At 38.2% G+C, this 25,141-nt stretch overlaps 1 protein-coding gene across 1 annotated transcript in view; it reads right to left on the bottom strand.

Annotated features, from left to right (window-relative positions):
• Positions 1-25,141, bottom strand: part of epha4b (eph receptor A4b) — a 108,231-nt gene that overhangs the window by 60,151 nt on the left and 22,939 nt on the right. The window contains exon 3 of the mRNA XM_056743134.1: positions 23,885-24,545. Coding sequence (XP_056599112.1) covers positions 23,885-24,545 — 661 coding nt within the window. The remainder of the gene's footprint in view (positions 1-23,884; positions 24,546-25,141) is intronic.

The raw sequence follows: 25,141 nt of genomic DNA, 5'->3' as shown, positions 1-25,141 counted from the left end.
GCACAGAAGATGCTCAGGTCAGGCCATTATAGCTATCAGATCACGGTGCGAGGCGCACTTGAACAAATAACCTCTGAGCTCTGAGGGAATGATGGTTTATTCACTGATATCTCTGAATTTGCAATGCAACTTCAGTGGTAATGTTATTTTAAAGTAAACAACTAAACTGTATCAGCCAATCGCATTTAAATCTCAGGATATGAAAAACATGGCATGAAATTGTTCCTGCCTCCAATAAATGTCGGAGAGATAAAGAGATTCAATTTCAGGCCCTAGCGTTAGATTTCCGGGAACTCTCTTTGTCATTCTGAGCCTTACTGCGGGGCCTCTACCTGTATCTCCATTTACTGTTTATGATTTCATAAAACCACTCCCTGAGCATATTAGAGTTGGACATTGACATAAAGAGTCGTTCCTGAAGGGATCTAACTTTGACAGGGCTCATTTTTCACCAGACAGTGGAGTGTTTCTGGCAGACAGCACAACAGACGAAGCTCCGCAGGAACGATGATGGCATGGAGGAGTGAGATGTTAAATCAAAGCTCTTTGTTTTACTCTCGGCGTCTGATACCTATGACAGATGTGTTGTTACCGTTTCGGGACAATAACACACGGTTGACGGACCGCTGTAGCGACGGCGCAATTAGCTGCACTTCCTTTGTTGGACCACAGAACCTAATAGCCTGGAACAAACAAAATTAGCCGCTGACAAAGCTTGGTTTGCCCTGCATTTTTATGTATTAAGCCGCGTACCTGCAGTTTTCAAAAACACACGCTGCATTTTATAAAAGTAATGAGCAACCGGTTCAACTTTGATTGTACCGTGGTTAAAGTGATAGTTCACCCAAAAATGAAAATTCTGTCATAATTTACTCACTTTCATCTCATTTCAAACCTGTATGACTTTCTTTCTTCTGCATAACACAGAAGAAGATATTTTGAAGAATGTTGGTAACCGCACAACATTCCTTAAAAAAGTATTTTAACATTTGTGTTCTGTGTAAGAAAGAAAGTCATACAGGTCATACATAGAGCTGCAAAAAAATGAAAGATTCAGTACAGAAAGACAGAAAACGTAGAGCAACTATCACATAATATATTTGAACTACTGAACTACAGTACATTACGGCAATAGAGAGGCACAAATCATAGCTCTAAAATAATTTCTGTAGATGTTAAAAAAAAAATAAGAATCGTTTCTTTTTATAAGAATCGTGATGTGAAAAATCATCACTGGTTTTGCCAGCTTTTATTGTCTGGAAAACTCTGAGATCTTGTCTACAGCTGTTACCTCACCGGGGTTATATGCTCTCCTCAGGGGTTACATAAAAGAAAACAGCGACCTAAAAATGTTTTGCCCAGTTAGCAAGCACTGGGTTAAAGCTCTGGAGGCCAAATTGAGACATTCGCGGCTTGGCTAGAGGCAGCCGGAGAGCTTTCTTTCCCTGTAAGAGCCCAAATCAGGGCTAAATCCTAATAAGCACTGAAGCAAACCAAATCCCCGCTCCGCTCCTCCTCTCCATCTCTCGATTACGCTCCTTTGACTTGCCTCAGAGAGACAGACGGCATTCTGCCAATCAGCTGTGAAGGGGAACACTTAGACACCCTGACTCATGTAATGTTAGATGAGTAGGCCACACAGAAACATACACTCGGTCAAACGCACACATACACAAAAGCGTGCACATGCTCTACCAATTGAGCTTTAGGGGCAGTATGTTATTGAACACTGTGCAAAGTTCATTCAGCAGGTTTTTACGTGTGTGTTTGTACACTTTATAAACTGAGAAATCAGACAGATAGTAAAATAGCACATATACAAACAAGCTACTTTACCGGAGGTGAACCTAATTCAACATGAAACTCTGCTGACTGCTTCACAAAGACTCGCAGATTCTTACTCTCCTTGCATTTTCATTCACCTGATGGGTGGTGGGCTGGTCTGAGATATCGATTTTATGTCATGCAGGAGAGGACAGGTTCTGGCAATCATCTTTAAACTCTTCTCTCTCCTCCTCATGGTCAGCCCGAGCGCTGCACTGCATCAATAGAAAATCAACATGTCGCTATTCCAGGCCGAGCAGAGCTCCAGATGAGCTGAACTAAGGGCTTTTCTCTGTAAAAGCTGCAGCCGGCCGGCAATCATGCATAGGCGACTATACACCGGGGAGTTGCCTCAACAAAATGCATTTATCTCGTCTGCTGGTGTTTTCTGAGCTAAACGGGTCACTGAATAATTATCTCTGTCAATGGAAATCTTGCTGGTAAAAGAAAGAGGAACGGGGAAAAACGTTCATGGCATTAGGTGCAAAACCAGGACTTCAGTTCTATGGGACGGATCAGTCGTATCAATGGATAATAATGACGCTTCTGAGGAGGATGAATAAATGTGTGTGTCAAGGCTCTTTATCAGATAAAATCCTTCAACAGGTTGAATTCCAGTGTTTAGTTACAATTACTATTTCCAAACTGACAGCATAAATAAAACCATGAATTCAACAATGATTTTTTTACTAGATAAAGTGAAATAACATTTGACGTCTACATAAGCAAACGAGATAAATGGAGAATTTTGGAGGGCTGTCTTTAAGGGTTTCAACTTACAATATATATAAAGAGTTTGGTTCCAAAATAATTTTTGTGCATTCCAATTAATATCAATTAAACGGCAGTTGGTTTGTTTTAATTTAAGCTATAATAACTAAAAAAATATAGCTAACAAACACAACAAAACAGAATTAAAACATGTTAACATAACAAAAATCAAGATTTTTGAAAAAAAAAAAAAACAGAGCTACCTTATTTTGGAAACAAACTCATCATTTAAAGGTCCAGTATATGAAATTGAGCGGCATCTAGTGGTGACGTTGCGAATTGCAACCAATGGCTAACTGCGGAGGCAGACATAGGAACAAGATGTCATCACGTTTTGGCGACTAAGGAGATAATGTATTAACGATACAGTCTGTTCTGGGCTAATTTAGAAACAACATGGAGAAATTCAAGTGATGCGACCCGTGGTATATGTATATAGAAAAAGCTCATTCTGAGGTAATAAAAATATAACACTTTAGTATGTAAGGTCTTTTTACACCTCTGAAGACATAGTTGTGTATATATTACATTGCATTTCTGTCAATAGATCCTCCAAAAAATTACACATTGGATGTTTTAATTTTCATATTTAGATCTCTATATTATTAAGGTCCACTAAGATGCTTATATCAAAGTCAACCACTAGTTTAGACATTAAAACCGAATCTCTCTATGGGCATTTTAAATCTATGGGTTTCTGCTTTATTCTGAAAATAGAGTTTTAGTCTCAATTTATTTTTAATATAAATTCTTCTTTAATCCAGAAAAAATGATTATTATATTTTACCAACAGGTCTCTTCAATGTGACCCGTGTACCCCTTCACCCCAATTACAGGAGATCACTTATCGGGTGATTATCTCCCTAAAATACTCCAAATTTTTAACTGACCATCTGTGAACCACCGGGTCAACCGAAACACCACTCCAGACGCAGGTCAGGCTTTGAGTGACACTGTGCTTGTAATGGACAAAACACCACAGACATTCTGACATGAACATGAACAAACAAACAGGCACACTTGCTTATTGGATTCGCAGTCTCACTTAAAGAAAACAAATTGCATAAACCTATGATAGCAGAGCACAGTGATAAAAATAAGCGAAGTCTCTCAATTTTTTAGTTCAGTGAAGGACAACTGGTATCACAGACTGCTGCTTTAGCTTCAGGCCACCACAAAACTTCATTTTCCATCAATCACTGTGGCATATGTGAGTAAAATAAGCATCATGTTAAATTTTTGTTCTATGCTGTAAGAATACAGAATACACTGTGTCCACATATGATACACTTTAATGTGGAAAAAAAATCCATTCTTACAAACGGATAACTGTACAGTACATTCATAAAGTACTTTACTTCATTATCATAACGAGAATTAATGTGCATTACAGAAATGAAAATGTGGGGGGAAATGTGACCAAAAAATTGGCTTCAATTCTTTCATTTGTACTAAAAAAGTATCTATTCAATGCAAAAATGATATCTATAGCAGTTATACTGCACAACCTGCTTCCGACATACATCAGTCAACTATAAAAAAACAGATCTAGCAGAAAGATATAAACAGAAATGCAATCGGACAGACAGACGGGCAGAAAGATTCCGAAAAACTCAAGCTTTGGTTTCCGTCTGGCAGTTTGTGATTGTTATTCCTCCCTGACCTCTCGTCATTGTGCTGGCCATTTGAAATTAAATAAATATTAGTGCAGGAGCTCTGGAGGGGTCAGGGTCAAAATCTGACAGACAGCCACAGTGGGAGGCAAACACACACACATTCCAGCTCTAAAACTACCCGTAAATGATGATGTGAATGCAAAACGGTTCGAGAAGAAATGTAAAAAAGAAACAGAAAAAAACCCTGCAGTTTCATCTCTCTCCAAACACTTTCTGTATCCAACTGCTGTTTGATAGGAACTGGAAGCCCATATAAAAGACAAAGTGAGAGGGAGGTATAGAAGATGAGAGAGAGAGAGAAGAATTTGGTGAGGTGAAGCCCAGCTGGGCGTCTCAGTCTCGCTGCTCTTCCAGGAAAACATGGTCCAGATTCTCAGCCAGCCAAACTAATCACTCACTAATTTCATGCAAGCCTACAGAACCTATAATCACACAAACACACAACACAACCAAATGGATTCCAGCTGCATTTCTGCTTATGTGCATATAGCTGGACGCAGCATGTGTTCGCTGAAAAATGATGACGGGAGCATGTGATGGTTTTTCTAGAGTTTTTAATGTCTCAGTGTGCATAACATACGGCATGAAAGACATACAGATGAGCTTTAAGCCCTTTTACATTCAAGGGCAACATGAAAATGTAAGTTTGCCAAAAATGTATTTACACCAAAGTAATACATTTTTATGGGATAACAAAAGCAAATGGTGCACCGGTCATTCATTTGCATTCCTTAGTGCAAAACAAAGCCTATGTAACAGATGGAAACTGAAGATATTTTCTAATTTCGGACTAAAACCTGTGAAACTCTCCAGAAATGATTTACACATGATAAAATGTGTTAAAGGAGTATTGCACTCAAGCTGTTAGCTGGGAGTACAATTCAATCAGCCAAAAAAAAATCAACATTTTAAGAAACCCTCAAGTGGGGGTGTTACAGTTTTAGTTAATTTTATTCTGTTTTGTTCAGTTGTATGAGGGCTTACAGATTTATAGAAATCTGCAGAGCATTAATAGATTAATTTTAGGGTTATTCTGCACACCTAGATTGTGAGTCTATCTATATAAAAAATATTTTTGATCCGTAAACTTTGATACCCACTGTAGTAAAAACAGCCTACACAAAGAAATAAACATTGTTTCATTGTCAAAATTATTCACGTGCCCGCAGTGAAAGGGATGCACGGCCTGTCAAAGTAACAATTCTAGCTTTGTGAAAAAATACTTTTAGTTGGGAAAAAAATAGAAACGAATGATCATATTTCTGCTATGCCTTGCCAATCAATCTTTATCTTGTACCAGCAAGGCGAGACACCAATATTGAAAAAGCGTAACTTTGCAAAGTACAAATGTCAACATGGAAGAAATGACTCACTGAAGAGGATAGGGATGATTCAGGAGTGAAGGACGAAGAGAGAAGGAGAGAGAGAAGCTCGCTGTGTGATCTGTGTTGTCATGTGTGATGCTGAGCAGTAAATATTTAACGCTGCGGGCTCGAGGTTCACGTGGCTGCGGCAGGTGCTACAGCCCTGCATCTACTATCTGGAGACGACTCTCTTTCTCTCTCTACATCTACATTTTCATCCATCTCCTCACTACATGCTTGCTTAATGAAGTTACAAACTCCTAATATGTTGTAACACTTAGTATTCAGGAGATCGGACTAGATGCAAAGTCAACACGTGGAAACACACAAACATAGTTTTTTGAGAAGTTTTCCATTCATGTATGTTTTCGACATCATTCTACAAAAGGCTTAGCTGGGGAAACGCCAAGACGACGTCCCGCTCTCTGCAATTTACAGGACAAACTGAGTAGCAGTTAAATAAAGGTCTATAAACTGTGGCCCGGCTTTCTTCAAACCACTCTGAAATGTCCTTCTGAGCTCTTCCGTGCATAAAATATCAGACATGAAGAAATATAAACAACCCCCCGTTCACCAAACCTCATATTTCTCACTGGGAGACCAAGGCCAAACCAAACTGCGTTTCTGAATTTATTCTGAACATGTTCATTTGGTCTATTTAAAAGGATCATTCCTTCATTCACTGTTTTAACCAGAACGTGATTTTAATTTGGATTCTACAACTGAGGAATGATAAGTGAAAAAGCAAACAAATGGCATATACAGAATAAGACCAAATTTACAATCAAGTGCAAGAAAAAACTACCAAAGCACATAGAAACACATCATGGTTGAAAGTAGTTCCAAAAATCTTATTGTTTAAGTTAATGCTTTATTAAATGTTAATGTTTAAGGCTTATTTTTAGGGTTTTTCTTTAGGAATACTCAATAGTAAAAGAAATTACTTAATAATGTGTTAATAAGAAATTTCCCTGACTGTTGTCTGCTCCTGACACAAAGCTATCATATGTCTTTTATGAAAGCCTGGAGTAGTTTAAGATACCACCACACAATGTTTTCTGCTGGTTTCTTCCATATAAAGTCATTCCTTTAAAACAAAGTGCGAGTCAAGACACATACATTTCACACGTTTTACTCACGTGATCACATCTGTACAACATGTGTTTTACATGTGCAAAAACACATGTAAAATGTGTGTTTTTGGAACACTTTTGCGTTAATCCAATTTAAATTCCCATGTGGAAACCATAGGATAACATGTAAAAACCCATATGGGTCAACATCTGCAACATGACATATCATGTTGAACATGTTATCCCATGCGTTTTAACATGTCCTATGGGTTTCACATGGGAATTTACATGTGATTCACACAAAAATGTTCCAAAAACACATATTTCATGTGTGATCACGTGTGCTTTTTTCACATGGGAATTTCATGTGTATTTTGTAAGGGACAGATTTTGATTTGAGATGCTAATGCAAGAAGGTATTAATGAAAGAAGCATATTGAGGGAAAAACCATCCTTTCACAATTTTATTTTCATTAAAGCCAGTAGACCTGAATTCAAAAGATGTAGAATAAAATAAATGTTTGGCTCCTGTCATCAGCAGTTATCAGGTTTCGGCAAATTACATCCTGGCTCCGTTCATCTGCCCCATGTGCAAATGGCAAGTGATGCTTCCTCTTGCCGGCGGCACACACAAACAACCACACACAAATACACGTACTGTGCGAGACAAAACGCGATCAATCAAAATACTGATAACAGTCCTGACCTGACACAATATCTCATCCCTATTCACTCATTCACACGCAGCCATACTCCAGATTGTCCACGGGCCATTGTTCCTTTCATCTTCAGATGTGAGGTTATGGATTTCAGATTGAAAACTGCATACTGATTCCTACAAACCATATGCTCTCCCTGTCAGAATTAATAGGAAATGCTTGGCGTGTTCACTCAGGCAGATAAGGATTTTAGTGTCCGTTTCTTTGAAAGTACGAATGAACCCTGATGAGCTCTTTCTCGTTGATAAGCGCAGTAATATCCGGGTTTCACCCTCCGTGGTGGCCTCCCGCTTTCTATTGTCCTGGCCTGATTTGAGTCATGAAACTCACCGGGAAGCTTTCCAGACGGGTTCTTTATGAGGTTAGCGAACGGTTCCAGATGAAGCGACACCCCTGCCTGTCATTTCATGCCTGTTCAGCTCCTCTATCTATATTGCAGGAGCAAAGAACAGCATTGGTTTATCTTTTATCAGGTACGGTTATTTATAAGTGTCTGATATTAAAGCGGCCATATCTGACAGTATACAATGTTTTTGATATCCACTTATCAATAGTAGTCAACGTGTTTTGCACCAAGAGCTATAACAATTTGGATGGTATAATCTCAACTCTTGCAATATTATAATGTGTAATTTCTGTACCAGGTTAAACTGATATTGTATACAACTGTATAAAAATCATTAAACATCCTAGTCTCTTTTATTATTTCTATATAATTGTTCACAATATTCAATATTCAATTCAGTACTCCATTGGCATAAAACATGACACATTTTGTGTGCATTCAAGTTTTAAGGAATAGTTAACCTTCAAAATAAAAAAATCGGTCATTTTTACACGCACTCTAGTCATTTCAAGCTGTATAACTTTCTTTCTTCTGCAGAACACAAAGGCAGATATTTTGAAAAATGTTGGCAGCAGAAAACCGTTTGTCCCCATTGATTTGTATTGGTTTTGTCTCCATACAATAGAAGTCAATGGGGACCAATAGGTTTTTGGTTACAGACATTTTTCAAAATATCTTCTTTTGTGTTTTGCAACATGGCGAGTAAATGATGACAGAATTTTCATTTTGAAGGTGAACTATCCCTTTAAGTCTATTTATAACAAAAGTAACCAAACTCTTGACACAAAGACGGACACATAAAAACATCTGATGTAAGCAGTTGCCACAGAAATATTACAGCAAAAAAGTATGACAGCAAAATTGTCTCGCAACAAAAATACTATTTGTTTTAAATAAATGACAAAACTTTACATGAAACTTACAAACCTACAATTTGTATCTTGAACTCCATACTGTTCTAGACACATCTATATAAATGAAGATCATCATGGGGAAATGCCAAATGTCAAACCTAGAGCCACTCAAATCCCCTCTGACACCATTTGATAAAACTGAAGGAACCAGTGTCATATGTCGCATTAATTCCATGTACTCAATACTGCTGTGCAATTCAAACAAATATTTTAGGCAATGTGTGGGGGGCCTCGGGACTTGACTTTGCTTAGGGCCCCCAAAATGGTAAACACGCCACTGCCTTCAGATTAATAAAATTAGCAATCAAACTGGTGTTACCAGACGCAGGCTCACTCAGCTCCCCCATTTGAAACCAGGCCATTTAGAGATTCACACGCAGAAATACAGCCCAAAAAATTAAAAGTCTGTAAATATTCTTCACACTCTGAACTCCTATGTAATTGGCTTACCATAATATACTTAGTGGAAGCAGAATCTACAAAGCGAGTTTTGGCCTCTTCGCCTCAGTCTCAATTAAGGAGCCGCAGGGTTCTCGTCGGCAGGAGACGTTCTGACTCATGCTACCGTGATGCCCTTTCCAACCACTGTAGCCATTCACATCTGATTCACAATCAGCAATATAATGTTGTAAATGAATCACGCGTTGCATAAGGTGTTTACTTTCCATTAGTCTACTATTTTTTATGCTATGAGGTGGCAAGTTTTGCACCAATTGTTTAGAATAAAGAAATGACATCGATAAGCAAGAATACGGATTAATCCGTGGGAGTACGGGAGAACAGTGTGGGAGTTTGAACAGTGTGGTGAGGCTGATAAAGGGACTGCGAGACTTGTGAATGTGTTACTGTGAGCTCTTGGGACAGAGGCTATGAATTATTGAGAGGGATGAACTTAAAATAAAACAGGACCGGAGGTAGTCTGAAGATCCAGTGCCGTGTTCTGGGCTATAAACTCTCTGTGTCATTTTCTACCTCACCACTGTTTTACTGTTTGACTGACAATGAGGCATAAAACACATTATTTTGATTAGGAATGGCAATGACATTTAGAAAAAATCTATGTTAAAGTTATTTCCCTGCTGAAAAAACAATGGAAGCCACAAAAACTAATAGTTTGCACAACCGTCAGCTGTTAACTATTAAAATCATCACAGTTCAATCTGGGTTACTATTGGTTTTTGTTTCAGAAGGCTTTTTCATGTCTCATTCACTATAAACGAAGCATACATTTCTTTTTTTCAAGACACTTTTATATCCTTGATAACCAACACACTCATTTTTAGTAACTTTGCTGGGGATTACATTATTAGTTGGGTGTTGAAATGTATATTTTTTGAATAAATAAAATACAACATTCTACCTAATATCATTAAACCTAATATCTAAATGGTTTACGATTAAGAAAGACTTTAAGAAAGAAAAAACACAGATGAGATTCTTCAATACCTCAAATCAACATCTTCTAAACAGCAATGACATTGAATGAAGAGCAAATGAAAAATGTTATGCAAGCCTCCTGTGTCTAAAATATTTCTAACCAAAAGACCCAAAAATCATATGTATATCTTTAATATTTTCCGATATCTACTACTTTCATAACACATCAAAATAAAGGGACAGTTCACCTTCAAAGTGAAAATTCTGTAATTACTTACTCATTCTCTTAAAGTAAAAGGGAAGAAGTCAAAGGGGAACAACAGTTTTTGGTTACCATCATTTTTTAAATAGCATATTTGGGGTTTTAGAGAAGAAAGAAAATAACCCAGGTTACAACAGAGTAAATGTTTTTATTTCTTTTTAAGGTGAGCTGTTCCTTATGTGCATATTTGCTAAGTTTGTAATCAAAAGTCAACATCATTGAAGATTTCACTGTGAACTCATTAAATAGATCCAAAATCAGATTTCTTACCTACAGACCACTTCAGAAAACAAAGCTGGTCCAACGCTGGTCCAAAAAACTTCCTGCTTCATTAACACCAGTTTCAAATCTTTAAGATTTGCTTAAATACTGTATGTAAGAAATAAAAAAATGAATACCGGAAGTGCTACTGGACCAGTGTTTACATATCGCGAAGACTATTTTTTAGCTCCATATTCTCACATTTCAAGAATCGTTTCTATTTCTCCAACGCAACTACAACAGTAACATCTGAGACAGTTGATATTGAAGTTTATACCTAAACAACAATTCAATTAAATCTCCTAAGCTGTGAAAGTGCATCCACTGAGCGATACATTTTTCCTCCGAGTGAATAACGACGGTAAACACAAGAATAATAGCAGTAGCTCAACTCATGATCACAGGCAGATGCAGAACACCACTCTCTCTATCATAAGGACAGTGATGTCCAAGTTCCTGCTCTCTGTAATGAAGCTGTTGAAAAGCACAGCTAACACACTCTCGGCTCACAGTGACCACAGATCGCAACAGTGAACGCCAACATGGCTCGGCTACGATTAACACTGATTAGCTCACCACCTCTAAAACGCTACACTCTAATAACTGTTAATACTGACCCCTGTGGTGGCTGGATTACAGAGATTCTGTTTTCAATTTTTCCATTCAGGGCGTAATACTGAATATTCCCGCAGGGATCAATGGAGTACATCTCTCCGTTTCAAACATTTGGATCTCGGCCATCATGTAAAGCTCGGCTTCATCACAGTGGTCCCAAATGCGACATAGTTTAGTGATATTCTCCATTGAGCAAGATTCGGGTTGTGAAAGAACACATCAAATGACTTCCATGCACCTTTTCATACATTTGATTATTTTAACAGCTCCTATGAAGATTTAGATGACATTGTTGGTCTGATACATTCATATACTGCAGGTAAACCAGTTTGTCCAGTATAGCTATGATGGTTACCGAGTAGTCTCTCACAGCGAGGCTGATAGATTCTCCACAGAAACATGTTTTGTTTTCAGATCATATCTAATTTGTATCCATTTCTGAAAACAGTTTTTTCCTGCACTGCTCTATTATCGTGGTACATTGATTTCAGATGCGGATCAGCCTGTAAATGTCACGTTAAAACAAACTGTGGGTGGTTGGTTTACATGTCAATCTGATGACTTCTTCCTATTTAAGTAGTCAGTTCCTGGACAAAATATTCTTGTAAGTCAAAGTCAACAGCTGATCTTGTCAAAAAGGTTATTTTAAGGTGGGTTGCTGAATCTGCATTATCGCTAACGGTTTATTTTATGGTCTGCTGGTGGGCAGACAGGGAGTGGGTGGGTGTTATAAATGGGTGGGGGTTGTTTGATGAAGCAGGTGCTGATCTTTAGCTCCTCTGACACACTAATCAATTCAGAGTGATACTTATCACCTGCCTGCCCTTTCCAATACATCTCAAGCTTCGTTCCCACCTGGACCAGATTTTTATTAAAGAAACCTGGCAAATGTTGTGAAGCGTTCATGTGTCTGATGCTGGTCTGATTATAGACTTGCCAATCTGTCCGATGACGTACATGTCACCTGTGTCAGAGCATTGAGTCATTACAAATAAAGAAAAATAGATGCAAAGAAAGAAAGTCCAGTCTGAAGCAACTGTGTGCTAAAAAGTACAATTTTTTCAATCCAACAATGTCCGAGCTGCCGTAGAGTAACCACACTTCAGAGAAGATACACGTCAGCCCCCAGGTAAGCAAAACGACACGCTAAGGTGCAAACTGGGTTATGAGAAATACATACCGCAGGCGAATCACAGTGTTAGAAACAGAGCTTCTGCATTATTGATAACATAGCACCACAGCGGGCAATGTTCATATGGCGCCCCACAATTCTCAAGGCAGCGATTGGTTTTGTCTGCAAAGAGCTAAACGCAGAAGCGGGCGTCTGTCTGACATCGCTGAAGAACATCTGGAATTTATCGCCACGAATCAGAGGAGTCGATGCACCATTTCCTTCAGGAATAGCTGCCTGCCAATGTGCACCCTAAAACAACAGCGACCCAATTTATGTAGAACTCTGACTCTCCAATATTCTTGAGCTTTTTTCACCTCTCTCTTTTTTGAATTTCTCTTCTGCAATACCACAATACCACAAATCATTTCAACGTCCTTCTCTTTTTTCACTTAACTTTTTGTTTCCTTCCTCACTCTAAAGTCAACATAAAACATAAATGATTGGCCCTATTTAAAGGCATTTTCTCAGGTTTATTGTGCATGTTCCAAAAAAAAGTATTTTAAATCTTAAAATCAAAAGCTACTACATTTGTACACTTCTAAAATAAGTTTTTGGATGACGTCATCAACAGCAATGCTGAATGAAAAGGCAAATAATCTTGATACCTCACTCATTAAAGCATCAAATCCAGTTTAATTGATACTGGAATGCAAAATATAGAAGATCTATTTATCAAATAAGTTTAGGCGGCGGCTAATTGCTTTAAATAGCAATAGATGCTATATACACTAAGGGTGCGTTCGTATTTCTAGTTTGGTTCTTTTGGTACGGACCAAAAAAAACAAAAATATTTAGTCATGGTTTGTTTAGCGTTTAGACTGGCTTTCGATTGAGGGAACCAGCGCGGCACTTACTTCCGGGTTAGCCTACAAAATATGCCATCTCTGAGGTACTGGATTGGGCTGGACATATTGCCTGGCTCCTCCCTTTATAAAACAGCCAATAGGAGTTAGTTACCTCAGAGCCTGGAATGGCATAAGAAAAAACTATATCTGTGAATTTTGTCAATGTTCATATATTCTTATTTATACCAAAGGCCAATTGATTTCAATGGACTTTCACAAATTAAAAAAGTATCACAAAACAATAAACAATTTAGTGTATTTGGACAAGTCTATGTAAACCATTCAAACTGGTCATGTATGAGAGCTCATGGCAGCCTAAGGTTATTAACACATTCTTAAGAGACAGCTCACAAGGTTTGAAGCAAAGCTAATATTACAACGGCCTAGGAAAAATTTGCTTTGTTGTACCTAACTACAGCAAGATATTGAGCCACAAATGCAATTACATTTTCCCACTATTGCAGATGCATCATCCGTGGGGGAAAAAATCTATATTTGAAACTAAGATTTTCTAACTGTACATCCTTTTACGTGCACGTTTTTGACATACAAAAGAATAAACGTTATTCATTTCACTAAGAGAATTGGGGGGGGGCCTGAAAATGAGGTGCAGCTGTGTATTTGAGAACAGCGGTAAGCAACACTGCAGATTTGTGAGGATGTGAGCGAGAGAACAGGGGGTGGGGAGGAGGAAACGACCTGCAGATTGTTATTCAAGGAGTCGTTCCACATCACCCATCAGCCCCCCTCAGAAAACATCTGGCATGAGGTAAAACTGCCCTGCCGCACACACTGAGCTTCAAGAGAATCCTTTAAGCAAGAGGTCTCCTGCTTCTGACTGACCCTCAACTGCCAGAGAGAGAGAAAGAGCGAGAGAGGAATAATGCAGCTGCTCAGGGAACGCTTGACCTTCAAAGATCCTTCGATGTTTCAGATGAACTTAACAGAGATCAGGTGGAGCATGACTGACTACTGCTGCCGCATACTGGTTTAACAAACACACACACTGTCTCTCCCTCTGTGATATATGACATGATTTGTAAGCGAGAGAAAACTGCATTACGGATATCTAAGAAAGTAGATGTGATCACCCAGAAGACGATAAAAACTGCCCCCTGAAATGATTAAAATGTGTTTCACAGGTCTGAAGACTAACCCTTCATAACATCTGTTATAACATCTAACATGTTCGTATATCACTGTGAGTTCATATATCACGAAGAGCTCTCTTTTTAAAATATGAAGTTGCTTTTTCTTACGTGCTACAAAGAGTTTGTGCTGCAAAGTTAAGTTATTTTCCTTTGAGATATTCAATCAAAACTTCACTGAACAAGCAGACTATTTAAAGCAAAGATTTGACAGGCTGCGTATTACTTTAAGGACAACTGCAGGAGTTTGGGGAAACATAAAAGTCTGTGTTCTTTGGAGAAATAACTCCAAATAATATATAATATGCTTGACCTTACATACACAAAACCTTTTAAAATAATTAATGGACATTTTCTCAGATTTTGCCGTTTTTATGAACTTCTAATGAAAAGCAATTTCATATCCAGGGTGGGATATATTATACATACACAATCGATCTGATTTAAACAAAATCATGCAGGAGAATTCCGGCTTTTGGTGATATAGTTGATGTCCTTCTGATGATCCAACACAGATAATATATGCTGCTGAAAGTCATGACCCACTTTCCCTACTGTAAAATCAAATCAACCTGATCTTAATCGCTACTAAGAGGGACTCACAGGCAATCGGCCAGAATGTGCTTTCACCACTGAGCAGAATGTGTTTTCTGTTGTCATTTCAGACACTCAGAAAACTCTGGTTTAACTTAAAGAAACAGTTCACCCAAAATGAAAATTGTGTCATAATTTACTCATCCTCATGTGTCTAATGCATAGCACTGTAAAAATTACCGATTTTTCTCATTTATTTGAATTGTGGTAAAAAGTCAAATTTTAGAAATAAATGGCGAGTTGAAATGATAGTTCACCTTTGAAATGAAAAAGATGTCATTATTAACCTTATTATTTAAGACTTTCTTTCTTCTGCACAACAAGATATTTTGAAAAATGTTGATCCCCATTGATTTGCACTGGATTTGTGTCCATGCAATAGAAGTGGACCAATGATGGTGGGACCAATGATGGAATTTTGGTTACCAAAATTTTTCAAAATATCTTCTTTTGTGTTTAGCAGAAGAAAGAATATCACAAAGGTTTAAAATGACAACAGGTTGAGTAAATATTACATTTTGACGGTGAATTATTCCGTTAATTTTACGTTTTCCCCCAATGACCAAGTACCAAGTATTTTTTAACAGTTTTATCAATTCAGTAGTTTCCAAGTCATCATTAGTGAATTCGAAAGGATTTCTGGGAGATCTGAAACGCCCAAAAACATTACGCTAAACAAAGCATACTGTGATTGGTTCTTCTACATGTCACTTAGACCTCTTGGCCAATAAAAGCTGTTATGGAATGCAGATTTTGTCTTTTAGTCTGGTTAGGCAAAACTTTATCCCATTTAATCATCATATCAAACATTTGATCCAGTGTCACAACCTGTTCCATTGCTCTTGTCTAAAACGTTCATCCATTTGAAGTCAACCACTGACTCTATTCCATTTCCTGGTTGTAGTGTGCAATATAATACCTTGACTGACACAACAATACACACAGCGGTGAGATCCTTCCTAAGTAGAGGGCGAAAGAATGGAGCACAGAGACATTGAACATGCAAGCTAAAGAGAGGGTGATAGAAAGAGCATAAGTAGAAGAGATCGGCCAACGTCAGAGGGGAGGAGTGAGAGTGAGTCAGAGAAAGACAGTGGAAGTCTACTGGGTTCCAGGACAGAGGCTGTGGGAGATGACAGGTGCCTGGGCTGTTCTGGTCTCCGCTGGATCTGTAATTGGTTGTGGCAGACGCAGACAGCATGAATGGCCTGCTTCAGGCCTCCAGGGGTCAGGTAGAGAGAGAAAAAAGCATCAACTCAAAGCTGTGAAAGAAAAGGAGGAACAGAGAGAGAGAGCTAGCGATGAGTGCAATTGAGGATATGCATCCAGAGGATGTTTTGACAGCAAAACTCAATTTCCTAATAATATAATCCCTGTGACAGTATGCAGTAGGTAATTTTTTCGTGAACGTGTGGGGTTACTCTGAGAGAGTGAGACAGAGATAAAGGATGAGTGAAATCTACACAGCGCTCTGGGACTCGTACTGTACAGCGAGTTATTCTTGTTTAATCAGTGAGAACCTGCCAGACATCAGTACATTGGGTACTGCACATTTCTGCATACAGTAAAATACGCTGACTGTACAATATAAATAAACAGTCCTATACCGAAAATTAACTGAATATAAAACTTACACAGTAGTTAGGAACTTTAAATGAAAATATTAAGGGAATTCGAAAGTATACCAATCTAATGCATTTTGCACACTTTGAAGAATTTCTTAATAAAAAGGAAAAAATGCATTTTTATCTTATTTAATTTATGATGCAACTATTATTTTTCCTTATTACTTAAATCTTAAATATTTCTGTTTATTACTGTAATATTTTTTCTCTTTAATTTGTGAAAGTTGGCTGAAGGTGGACAGAAGTGAACTATCTTTACTCTCAAGAACATTTTCAAGTCTTATTTTGTATTTTTACAGTGTTTAATTTAGAAAAATTTTACTTCAGTACATTATAAAGCATAACATCATAGTATTCTACTACATTTCATAAATACATACAGTTTTTTCCTTTCACACTTAAAGTGCTTTTACTCAAAACATTATGAAATTTAGTAGAGAAAAGGATGATATGCATTAAAATGAAGTAAGAACAAATTCCCAAGGTAAGTTTCTTGAATACTAATTAGAGTAAAAATACTTCACTACTGTCCACCTCTAATTTGTATGAATTCATATAATCTCATTCATGCATTTTTGTATGATCAGTGTCATGCTTCTTTGTTGCATTTTTCTATTGAACGTACATTTGTGACTTCATGAATTCATACGAAATAGCAACTTTGTAAAATAGCTAAATTCCTTTCAGGTCAGGCTGAAATGTCACATAAAAAATGAACTGTGGTTTTCTATTTTGTATCTAAGAAAAATAAAACAAAATCGGTCCAAAGTCTCCCTACACACAAGTACCGTCAAGATGACAAATAGACACACAAACAAGCACACACGCTGCTATTCATACAGGCTATGAGTGCTCAAATGAAACGGGCCTTGTCCACCCATCTATGAGCACTACAAACCAAGAGCCCATCAGCTTTATTCATCCAGCTGATAAGAGCAGCCAGCAGCAACACAATAACTGACCCGGGAACAGGCGGCTCTTATCAGATAGGTCCCCTCTTGTGAATGAGGCCCATTGAACACTTTCCGTGCTAATGAGAGCTCCCCTGAGACACATACAGCCAGAGCATGTTAATTAACTAGCAGGGTTGAAAGGTTTTGGACCGGCCCGTTTTATAATATGCCAAATGAGAAAAACACTATACAGTAGCGGTAACGTCTGAGAGAAGGTGATACCAGGAATGGAGATTGAATGGAGACACTAAGAAGATGGATAGATGGGTTTACTTGGAACTCATTACGCAGGACACCAAAATATATTTCAAGAGTATTTTAAGCACTATATTCCACATCCGATCCAGCATTAAATTTACATTATAGCATCAATAATAAAAACACTTTAAGCTTGTGTTAAACTGGCTTCGGTAAATTATGACTTTCTTATAGTACGTTGACGAAGAAATTGCTGACAAATTAGTAGGAAGATTTATGAAAAAAATATTTATGGACCTGGATGGTAGTGAATCTGACATTGTCAATTAAGTAAATCAAATCTATTACAGGTAATAAAGAAAAATTCAACCCAGCTCAAAATATTACAGTTGACTACCTGACAAGCAACCCAACTAGCTGAATTGGACAGCAAAAGTCTTTGCAAATGTTTAACTATTTATATGATTTTATCAATAAAAAAAATGTATGTCAATAATAATCATCATCATCACATGATTAAAATGAAAAAAATAAAATTGTGTCATTTCAAACCTGTATGACCTTCTTTCTTCCCCAGAAAAAAAAAAGATATTTTGAAGAATGTTGGTAAATGAACAACGGCGGTACCCATTCGCTTTATTATATCATTAAAAAAAGGCAATGGGTACAACCATGGTTTGGTTAACAACATTCTTCAAAATATCATGATTTGGCTGTGTGAAATAACTGGTTTGAAATGACAAGAGGGTGAATAAATGATAACAGAACATTCGTATTTGGGTGAACTATTCCTTTACATAATAATTATTATGGATAACATAATAATTACCTAATCATGTGAATGAACAGAAAATAATCTTTTGCCAACTTGGGTTTTGCTTTTAAAGTGCTTCTGAACGTAAGGCAGTGTCACCTATCATAATCTACTCTGATATTCATACACTCGCTGCATACACAAACAAGCCATCCTTCTGATAAATGAAGTTATACCCAAAAGAGAGTATAAAACTATGTTTTAAAGATGTGGCCACACAGATATTAATATTTCATGACCGGTACGCTGGCGTCATCTGAGAAAACCATAGAAGGAAAGCGCTACGTGCAGAGGTCCCTGTGGAAATGTGGTACCAGCGCTCTACCCTGCCTGACTGCATCGGCACAGAAGACAACAAACGCCCCCTACCAAACGCACCAGCACATTTATGCGCGACTGTTGAAAAGCCCAGTCTTGAACAAACATGCGCTGATCAGCATTCAAATGGACTTCCTCGCTGACTTCCAAATGAGAAGCGTTGACGGGCAGCAAGTAGGCAGGCCTAATTGAATGTCATGATTTTCCATTATTTGTTGCCTTTTTTAAATGAAAGCACTTAGCTTTTTTTAAGTTTACGTTTCTCAGTTGGATCCATGAATCCTAATGAATTTTTAAACAGGGAGCAGCAGTCTCATCTCCTGAGTGGTCTCGGAGCGTCGCTAGAGCCCGCTTCGGGAAGGAGGGGTGACCATTACCGAAACTCGACCACAGAAGGGCTGAGGAAAAACACCAATATTACGAAAACAGCACTATGGAAAATGTCGGTAATTAGAGCAGGCTGCCATTACAGTGCCAGAGCGGGCCTGTCTAATGAGTCCATTAGCACCTACCTTGCATAAAGAAGACAAGCAAAAAAGGCTCATTTTACTACATTTGTCCGCTGACAGTTTCACTGTGCGGGCCTTTCAGAGCCGCTGACACGCTTTTCGGAGCGCCCTGACCTTTTGCTTGCAGAGCGCTGTCTCTGACGAGAGTGTGGATTCAGCTCTCCTGAGCATAAACACTGGAGGAAATGTAAGAAACCAACACCTTTGCTTTCTCCGATTCGTTTGGAATACATTGCAGAAGAGGCAACACAATTGCCCATGTGGGCATTAGTCAAGCACCGTTTCCAAATTTAGCTGACGCTCAAGGCCACAGAAACATTTCCAAAAGCTCTCTGTTTAAGTGAATATACGCATTTCACCTTGGCCCAGAACCAACAAACTGTGAAAAGGATAAAGTATTCTCGCTTTTTTAATTCCTGAATTTCCCTCCGCTGTCAAATTTCAACTATACTCCAAGGACAAATGTCCTTGCCCAGATGCTTAAATGGTTAGTTTGCTTAAAAATTAATTAAAATTCTACCATCAGTTTCTCCCCCTCGTGTTATTCCTAATAACTATATGACTACTATCATAATCCATGTGACATTTTTCTGTGGAACACGAAAGAACAAGTGACCTCAATGACAAACACAATGACATCAGGCTGGCAAGCTTTCAAAATGACCTCAAAAATTAATATAAAAGACTGTCAGCAAATGACAACTTTTTCTGATCCTTTTAAAAGTAAACACTTGACCTCATTTAGTTCTTTTGAACAAAAAGTATGTGTGTATTACTATATCTACAGTACGCCTTTTATTGTATAGAAAAGAACAGTGTTGTCTAACGTAACGTATAGTCTTTACAATATAAAGAGGCTCTTCATTTGTATAACATGACTATTCCTCTAAAGGTCTTGTGTGTAGTTTTAGAGGATCTATTGACAGAAATGCAATATAATATACATAACTATGTCTTCAGAGGGGTATAAAGACCTTACATAATGAAGAGTTATGTTTTTATTACCTTATAATGAGCTATTTCTATCTACACACACCGCAGGTCCACTTACATGGAATTCACCATGTTGTTTCTACAGTAGCCTTAAACAAACAAACTGCTCTACAGAGCGCGTGTCGCAAATACGTGATCTCCTTCGGCAAAGAAGTGAAAATGTGATGACATCGTACTCCTCCGTCAGCCATTATAGTGCTTCGAAAGAGAGGGGTAGCGGTGGAGTGAGCCGTTGGTTGCAACATGAAACCTCACCGCTAGATGCCGCTAAAATCTCCAAATTGCTCCTTAATCGAAGTCCTATAAAATGAGCCTATTTGTATATCCATGATACACAAACAGATGCAAATAATTCATTGTTTAAGTATCCCCTTAAATGTTCATGTTATTATGCTTTAATTATGCTTTCCCATCTCTATTTCACCAGAATGATAAGGTGACAGGCTAACCCAAAGTAGCCTACGGTGCAAAGCGATAGATCCCCATTTCCTAATCCCTCTCCGAGCTGTGTGATATCTGAGAGGTGTCTGCCCGTCGATTAAAGACTGCTCACCAAGGCAGCTATTGTACTACCGGCAGAATCCATCCGTTTTGTCAACTGAACAAAGATCGAGGATAATTCACAAGTCCTCATCATAATCAGAGTTTCAGCCGTATCAGCCGTGTGATGCATAAATATGAAAGCCATCTGTCTACCTTATGTGTAATTCATTCACTAAGGTAAAAACAACATGGCCACACGTGTACTTAACCATGTACGCGGACCCCATACACAGCTATAACTCAATGCCTTAAATGAAGGACAAGAACATATATAAAGTGACCTCTGGCCTTGTGCTGCCAATAAACTGTGATTATAGCCATTTCGTCATGCCGGCCCACGGATCACCAAGCTGAATAATAGCTCAACACGGTCAATCGGCATTTATTGAGTCTTGCGTTCTGTTAGCTGGGCCTTCGGTGCCTCCTTTATTCTCTGTTCTGCTGACCTCTCACATGATTGATTCAGCGGCTGGACCGGAAAAGATACAGCTAGTTTTGTCTTGAATAAGGTTAATTGACCGACGGAGAGCGATTCATTACAGTGACACGTTCTGATAAGATTATTTTGCAAAGAGTGACCGTTCCTTGACCCCAGTGCATGATAGAGGGAGGGAAAGTTGCACAAACTCTTGAAACTTGAGGGCAAGAGAGTATGAGAATGTCCTAATCGGCAACGCACCAGTTTTTGCAATACACAATGAAAAATACATTTTTAACAAACACACTTTTTTTCAATTAAAATTTGTTGTTTTAAGAACAACCTTCTAAGAACTGGATGCCATTAGCTGATTTACATCATGTGATAACAATGCTACTCTCATTCACATTTAATAGAAAATAAATAATTCTGTTAATTAATATAACTAACATAACTCAGAAATCCACAGCAGAGCTAAAATGCATGTATTTTACAAAAAAAGAGATATATCTGCCAGAGAGTGGTGTGAAGTCTGTGAACGTTTCATCATGAAGGTGCTATCATTAGCTCCTCAGCAGGTCCCTCTGTGTCGCTCCAGACCGACCATTAGCAAACAACATGAAGCCATTCGGCAGCTATTAAATGGGAAACAGGCAAACGCAGAAAGAAAAAAGAACAGCAGCCCCGCAAATAGACTCAAAACCGCTCTCTGTTTTTTACTTATATTTTCCACTGCAGTACGAAAACTCAGAGTTGCGAAAGCAAACTTACACTGCGCCAATGTGGGCACAAACAAATAAAGATAAGTGGGAATTTAGCAGAAGGTTAAAAGACAAATTTCCTCTGTGCTGCCAATTTAATCAAGTAGAGGCTTGATAAAATGAGAAGCGTGTGGGTGGATACGATTCCTTTTTTAATGTGTAGACGTTTTTGCAGGCTATAGAGAAATCAAAACAGCAACAGCACAAAGCAAGATGAGTTTGGAGAGCAGTCGAGTGTGGTTCGATCTTAGTTTATGAAATGGTTCTGGATGCTGATTGGACTATACAACATATCAGTTAATCCGAAAAAGGTCCACATTGACTACACTTTATAGTAATGTGTTAGGGATGTCTAAATAAATTAATATAGTAACAATACAATAAGGTTGTTTTGTTATTAATTGCATTTTCAATAATCAACTTTTTGCATAATTTTTGTTAATGTTAGTTAATCCAATTGTTCATGTTTGTTCATTGTGCATTTACTAATGTTAACAGATAATTTACCACTGTTAATTTCAGATTAATAAATGATGGAATTAACATGAACTAAAATTAATAAATGCTGTAGGTGTATTGTTATTTCAATGTTAGCTCATGCATTTACCTATTGTGAAATATATATATATATATATATGTATGTGTTTATAAATACAAAATGAATATGCACAGTGCACAGACATATTATGTAAACAAAAAAACTTTTATTCTGGATGCGATTATTCATTGAACAGCCCTAGTTACCATAAACAATTATAAGAAATCGCATGTCTAATACTTTGACTAGGTAGATATCATCTTTGTAAATAATAAAACAGTATAATAAAAATATAAATAAGAGTCATGGCTGAAGGGGTTCCATGCATTCTGCAATGTTCTTCTGCCTAACAAGACCCATCAGCCCCACTCACAATATGTCACAGTCTCTCATTTCTTCTATCTTATATATAAATCCATCCAATCGAGAAGATCTAGGGTTTTAGTCACTATTACATAAGCTGAAACGAAAGAGTTTAATTCCCTCAAACAGCTGGCTTAGATCTGTTTGGAGAAAACTTTTAGAAACTCACCAACACACACACACAGTCACAAACATACTCTTTTAAAATAAAATCTAGACGGCTTGCTGGAGGCCTATGGATTTGCGGCAAGTAAACAGAGCATATAGTCTAAGGAATGCTATGTCTCAATAATTTGTATCCTAGAGCAAAGCTACCTTCTCCAACACAGAGGAAAGAGGCACACAGTGAATGCAAATGAGTCACTGAAGCCCTCAGCTACTTTCATCACAAACTTATTTGCATTTGTTCACAAACCCATGTACACTCACACTGTTCTGAAGCAAACACAAGGAGGCAAATTTACTCAAATTTTGCAAAAGTTACAAAAACCTTATATAATTGACTACCACCTGCAATCCAAAGCCGCTATATGCATCGAAACAGCCTTGCACAATGCATATAAGTCAACGTCGTTCTTCACAAGGTAAACATGCCTATGAAAGTGAGGCATATTATAGATGCCACCATATGGACGAAATATGGGCAAAAACTGCTGCGCAGACTCAACAAATCTAAATCTAGTGCTGAAACAACGCAGATAGCACGTGCCAAAAAGTGCAGATATTATTTCTTAGTAAATTTTCTCCATGGATATTTTTACCAGCAGACATGTAACAATATCCAATAAATCCCATATTTAAAATAAAAAATTGAAATATTCATAAAAACTATTCATAAAAGCATTCATAAAAGAAACAGGTGGACAAAATTCTGCATATTAAACTCACGCTGACAGTAGTCCTTATTCTCCTCGAATCCTGACTTGCAGACACAGCGTCCGATGGGCACCAGCCATCCGCCATCCCCACTGCAATACATCCTCGGCGCCTCAAACTCTTCGGAGTCATTCACGCAAGATCCCCTCACCTCCACCAAAGCTGAATCTCCACCCGTGACCGTGTCTGGAAACTGGGCCAGATTCAGGACGGCAAGTGGACACTTCTTATAGAAGACCCGCAGGGACACCAAAGCAATGCAAGCTCCGACGTCTTGAAATGCCAGGTAGAAACCCTTCTTGCTCAGGTTGCTGATGTCCCTCACTTCCGTGTTGAGCTTCATGACCCGATCGCCAACGTCGGTCTGCGTGAAGCTTTCGTCGGCGGCGATGGTGTCGATCTTTATGTACTGGCTCTCCTTGATAAACCACAGGTTGGGGTTGTTGGATTCATAGTAGTACATGTTGAAAGTTTCTTTGCAGGTTCCGGGGACCCCGGGTAGGCTGTTACAGTCACGAAGTGTGAATTTAATCTCGATGTAGACGCGCTGTGCCCCGTCTCGTGGTATGTGGCGCGTACGTAGCCAGTTGTTCTGGTTAGCCTCCATTACGTTACACACCTGGTAGGAGCGCATGGGAGTGTTCCTCTCATCCATCACGCTGATTTCCTCCCACTGCAGAACAGACAGAACAACAGTTACGGTTGAAATAAGGTGCATAACTCATCGAGCTGATCAATTGAAATGTTAAACAGAGCATGAAGACGTTGACATGACATTTATAAGGAAAATAACACTGTTGGCAAGGACAATTATCTTTGTTACATTCAGTAATGACCAGATTAAGATCTTTCAGCGGAATCAAATACTTTTTCTGTAGACAAATAACATACATTTACATGCAGGTTTGAATGTCTATAGCTTTGTAAATCTGACCCCTGGATGTAATAAAAACATTATTCAACATGATTTTATGTGCATGTCTGCAGTCGTGTAGACAGCATTAGATACACTACATTTAACAGACTTTGTCTCCCATCATCTCTTACCATCTGCTTCCACTTGTCTAAGGTTCCTTCATTTGGAACACTTCATGCATAAGTAACATTTCACTCCTAAAAAGGAAAGCAAATAAACCAACAAGGGAGGCTTCTAGGGGAGTTTCGAATGCTTGGGTCTTGAAAAAAATCTGATTTACTTCGATAAATTCAGTCCTTCTCTGCATAATTTCCAGAGGAGATGGGCTGAAGGACCACCAGCTCAGTTTTTAA

Source organism: Triplophysa dalaica, chromosome 3 (assembly GCF_015846415.1).
Source record: "Triplophysa dalaica isolate WHDGS20190420 chromosome 3, ASM1584641v1, whole genome shotgun sequence".
Lineage (NCBI taxonomy): Eukaryota > Metazoa > Chordata > Actinopteri > Cypriniformes > Nemacheilidae > Triplophysa > Triplophysa dalaica.
Note: the sequence above shows the minus strand (reverse complement) of the source record. Positions and strands in the feature narration are given on the sequence as shown.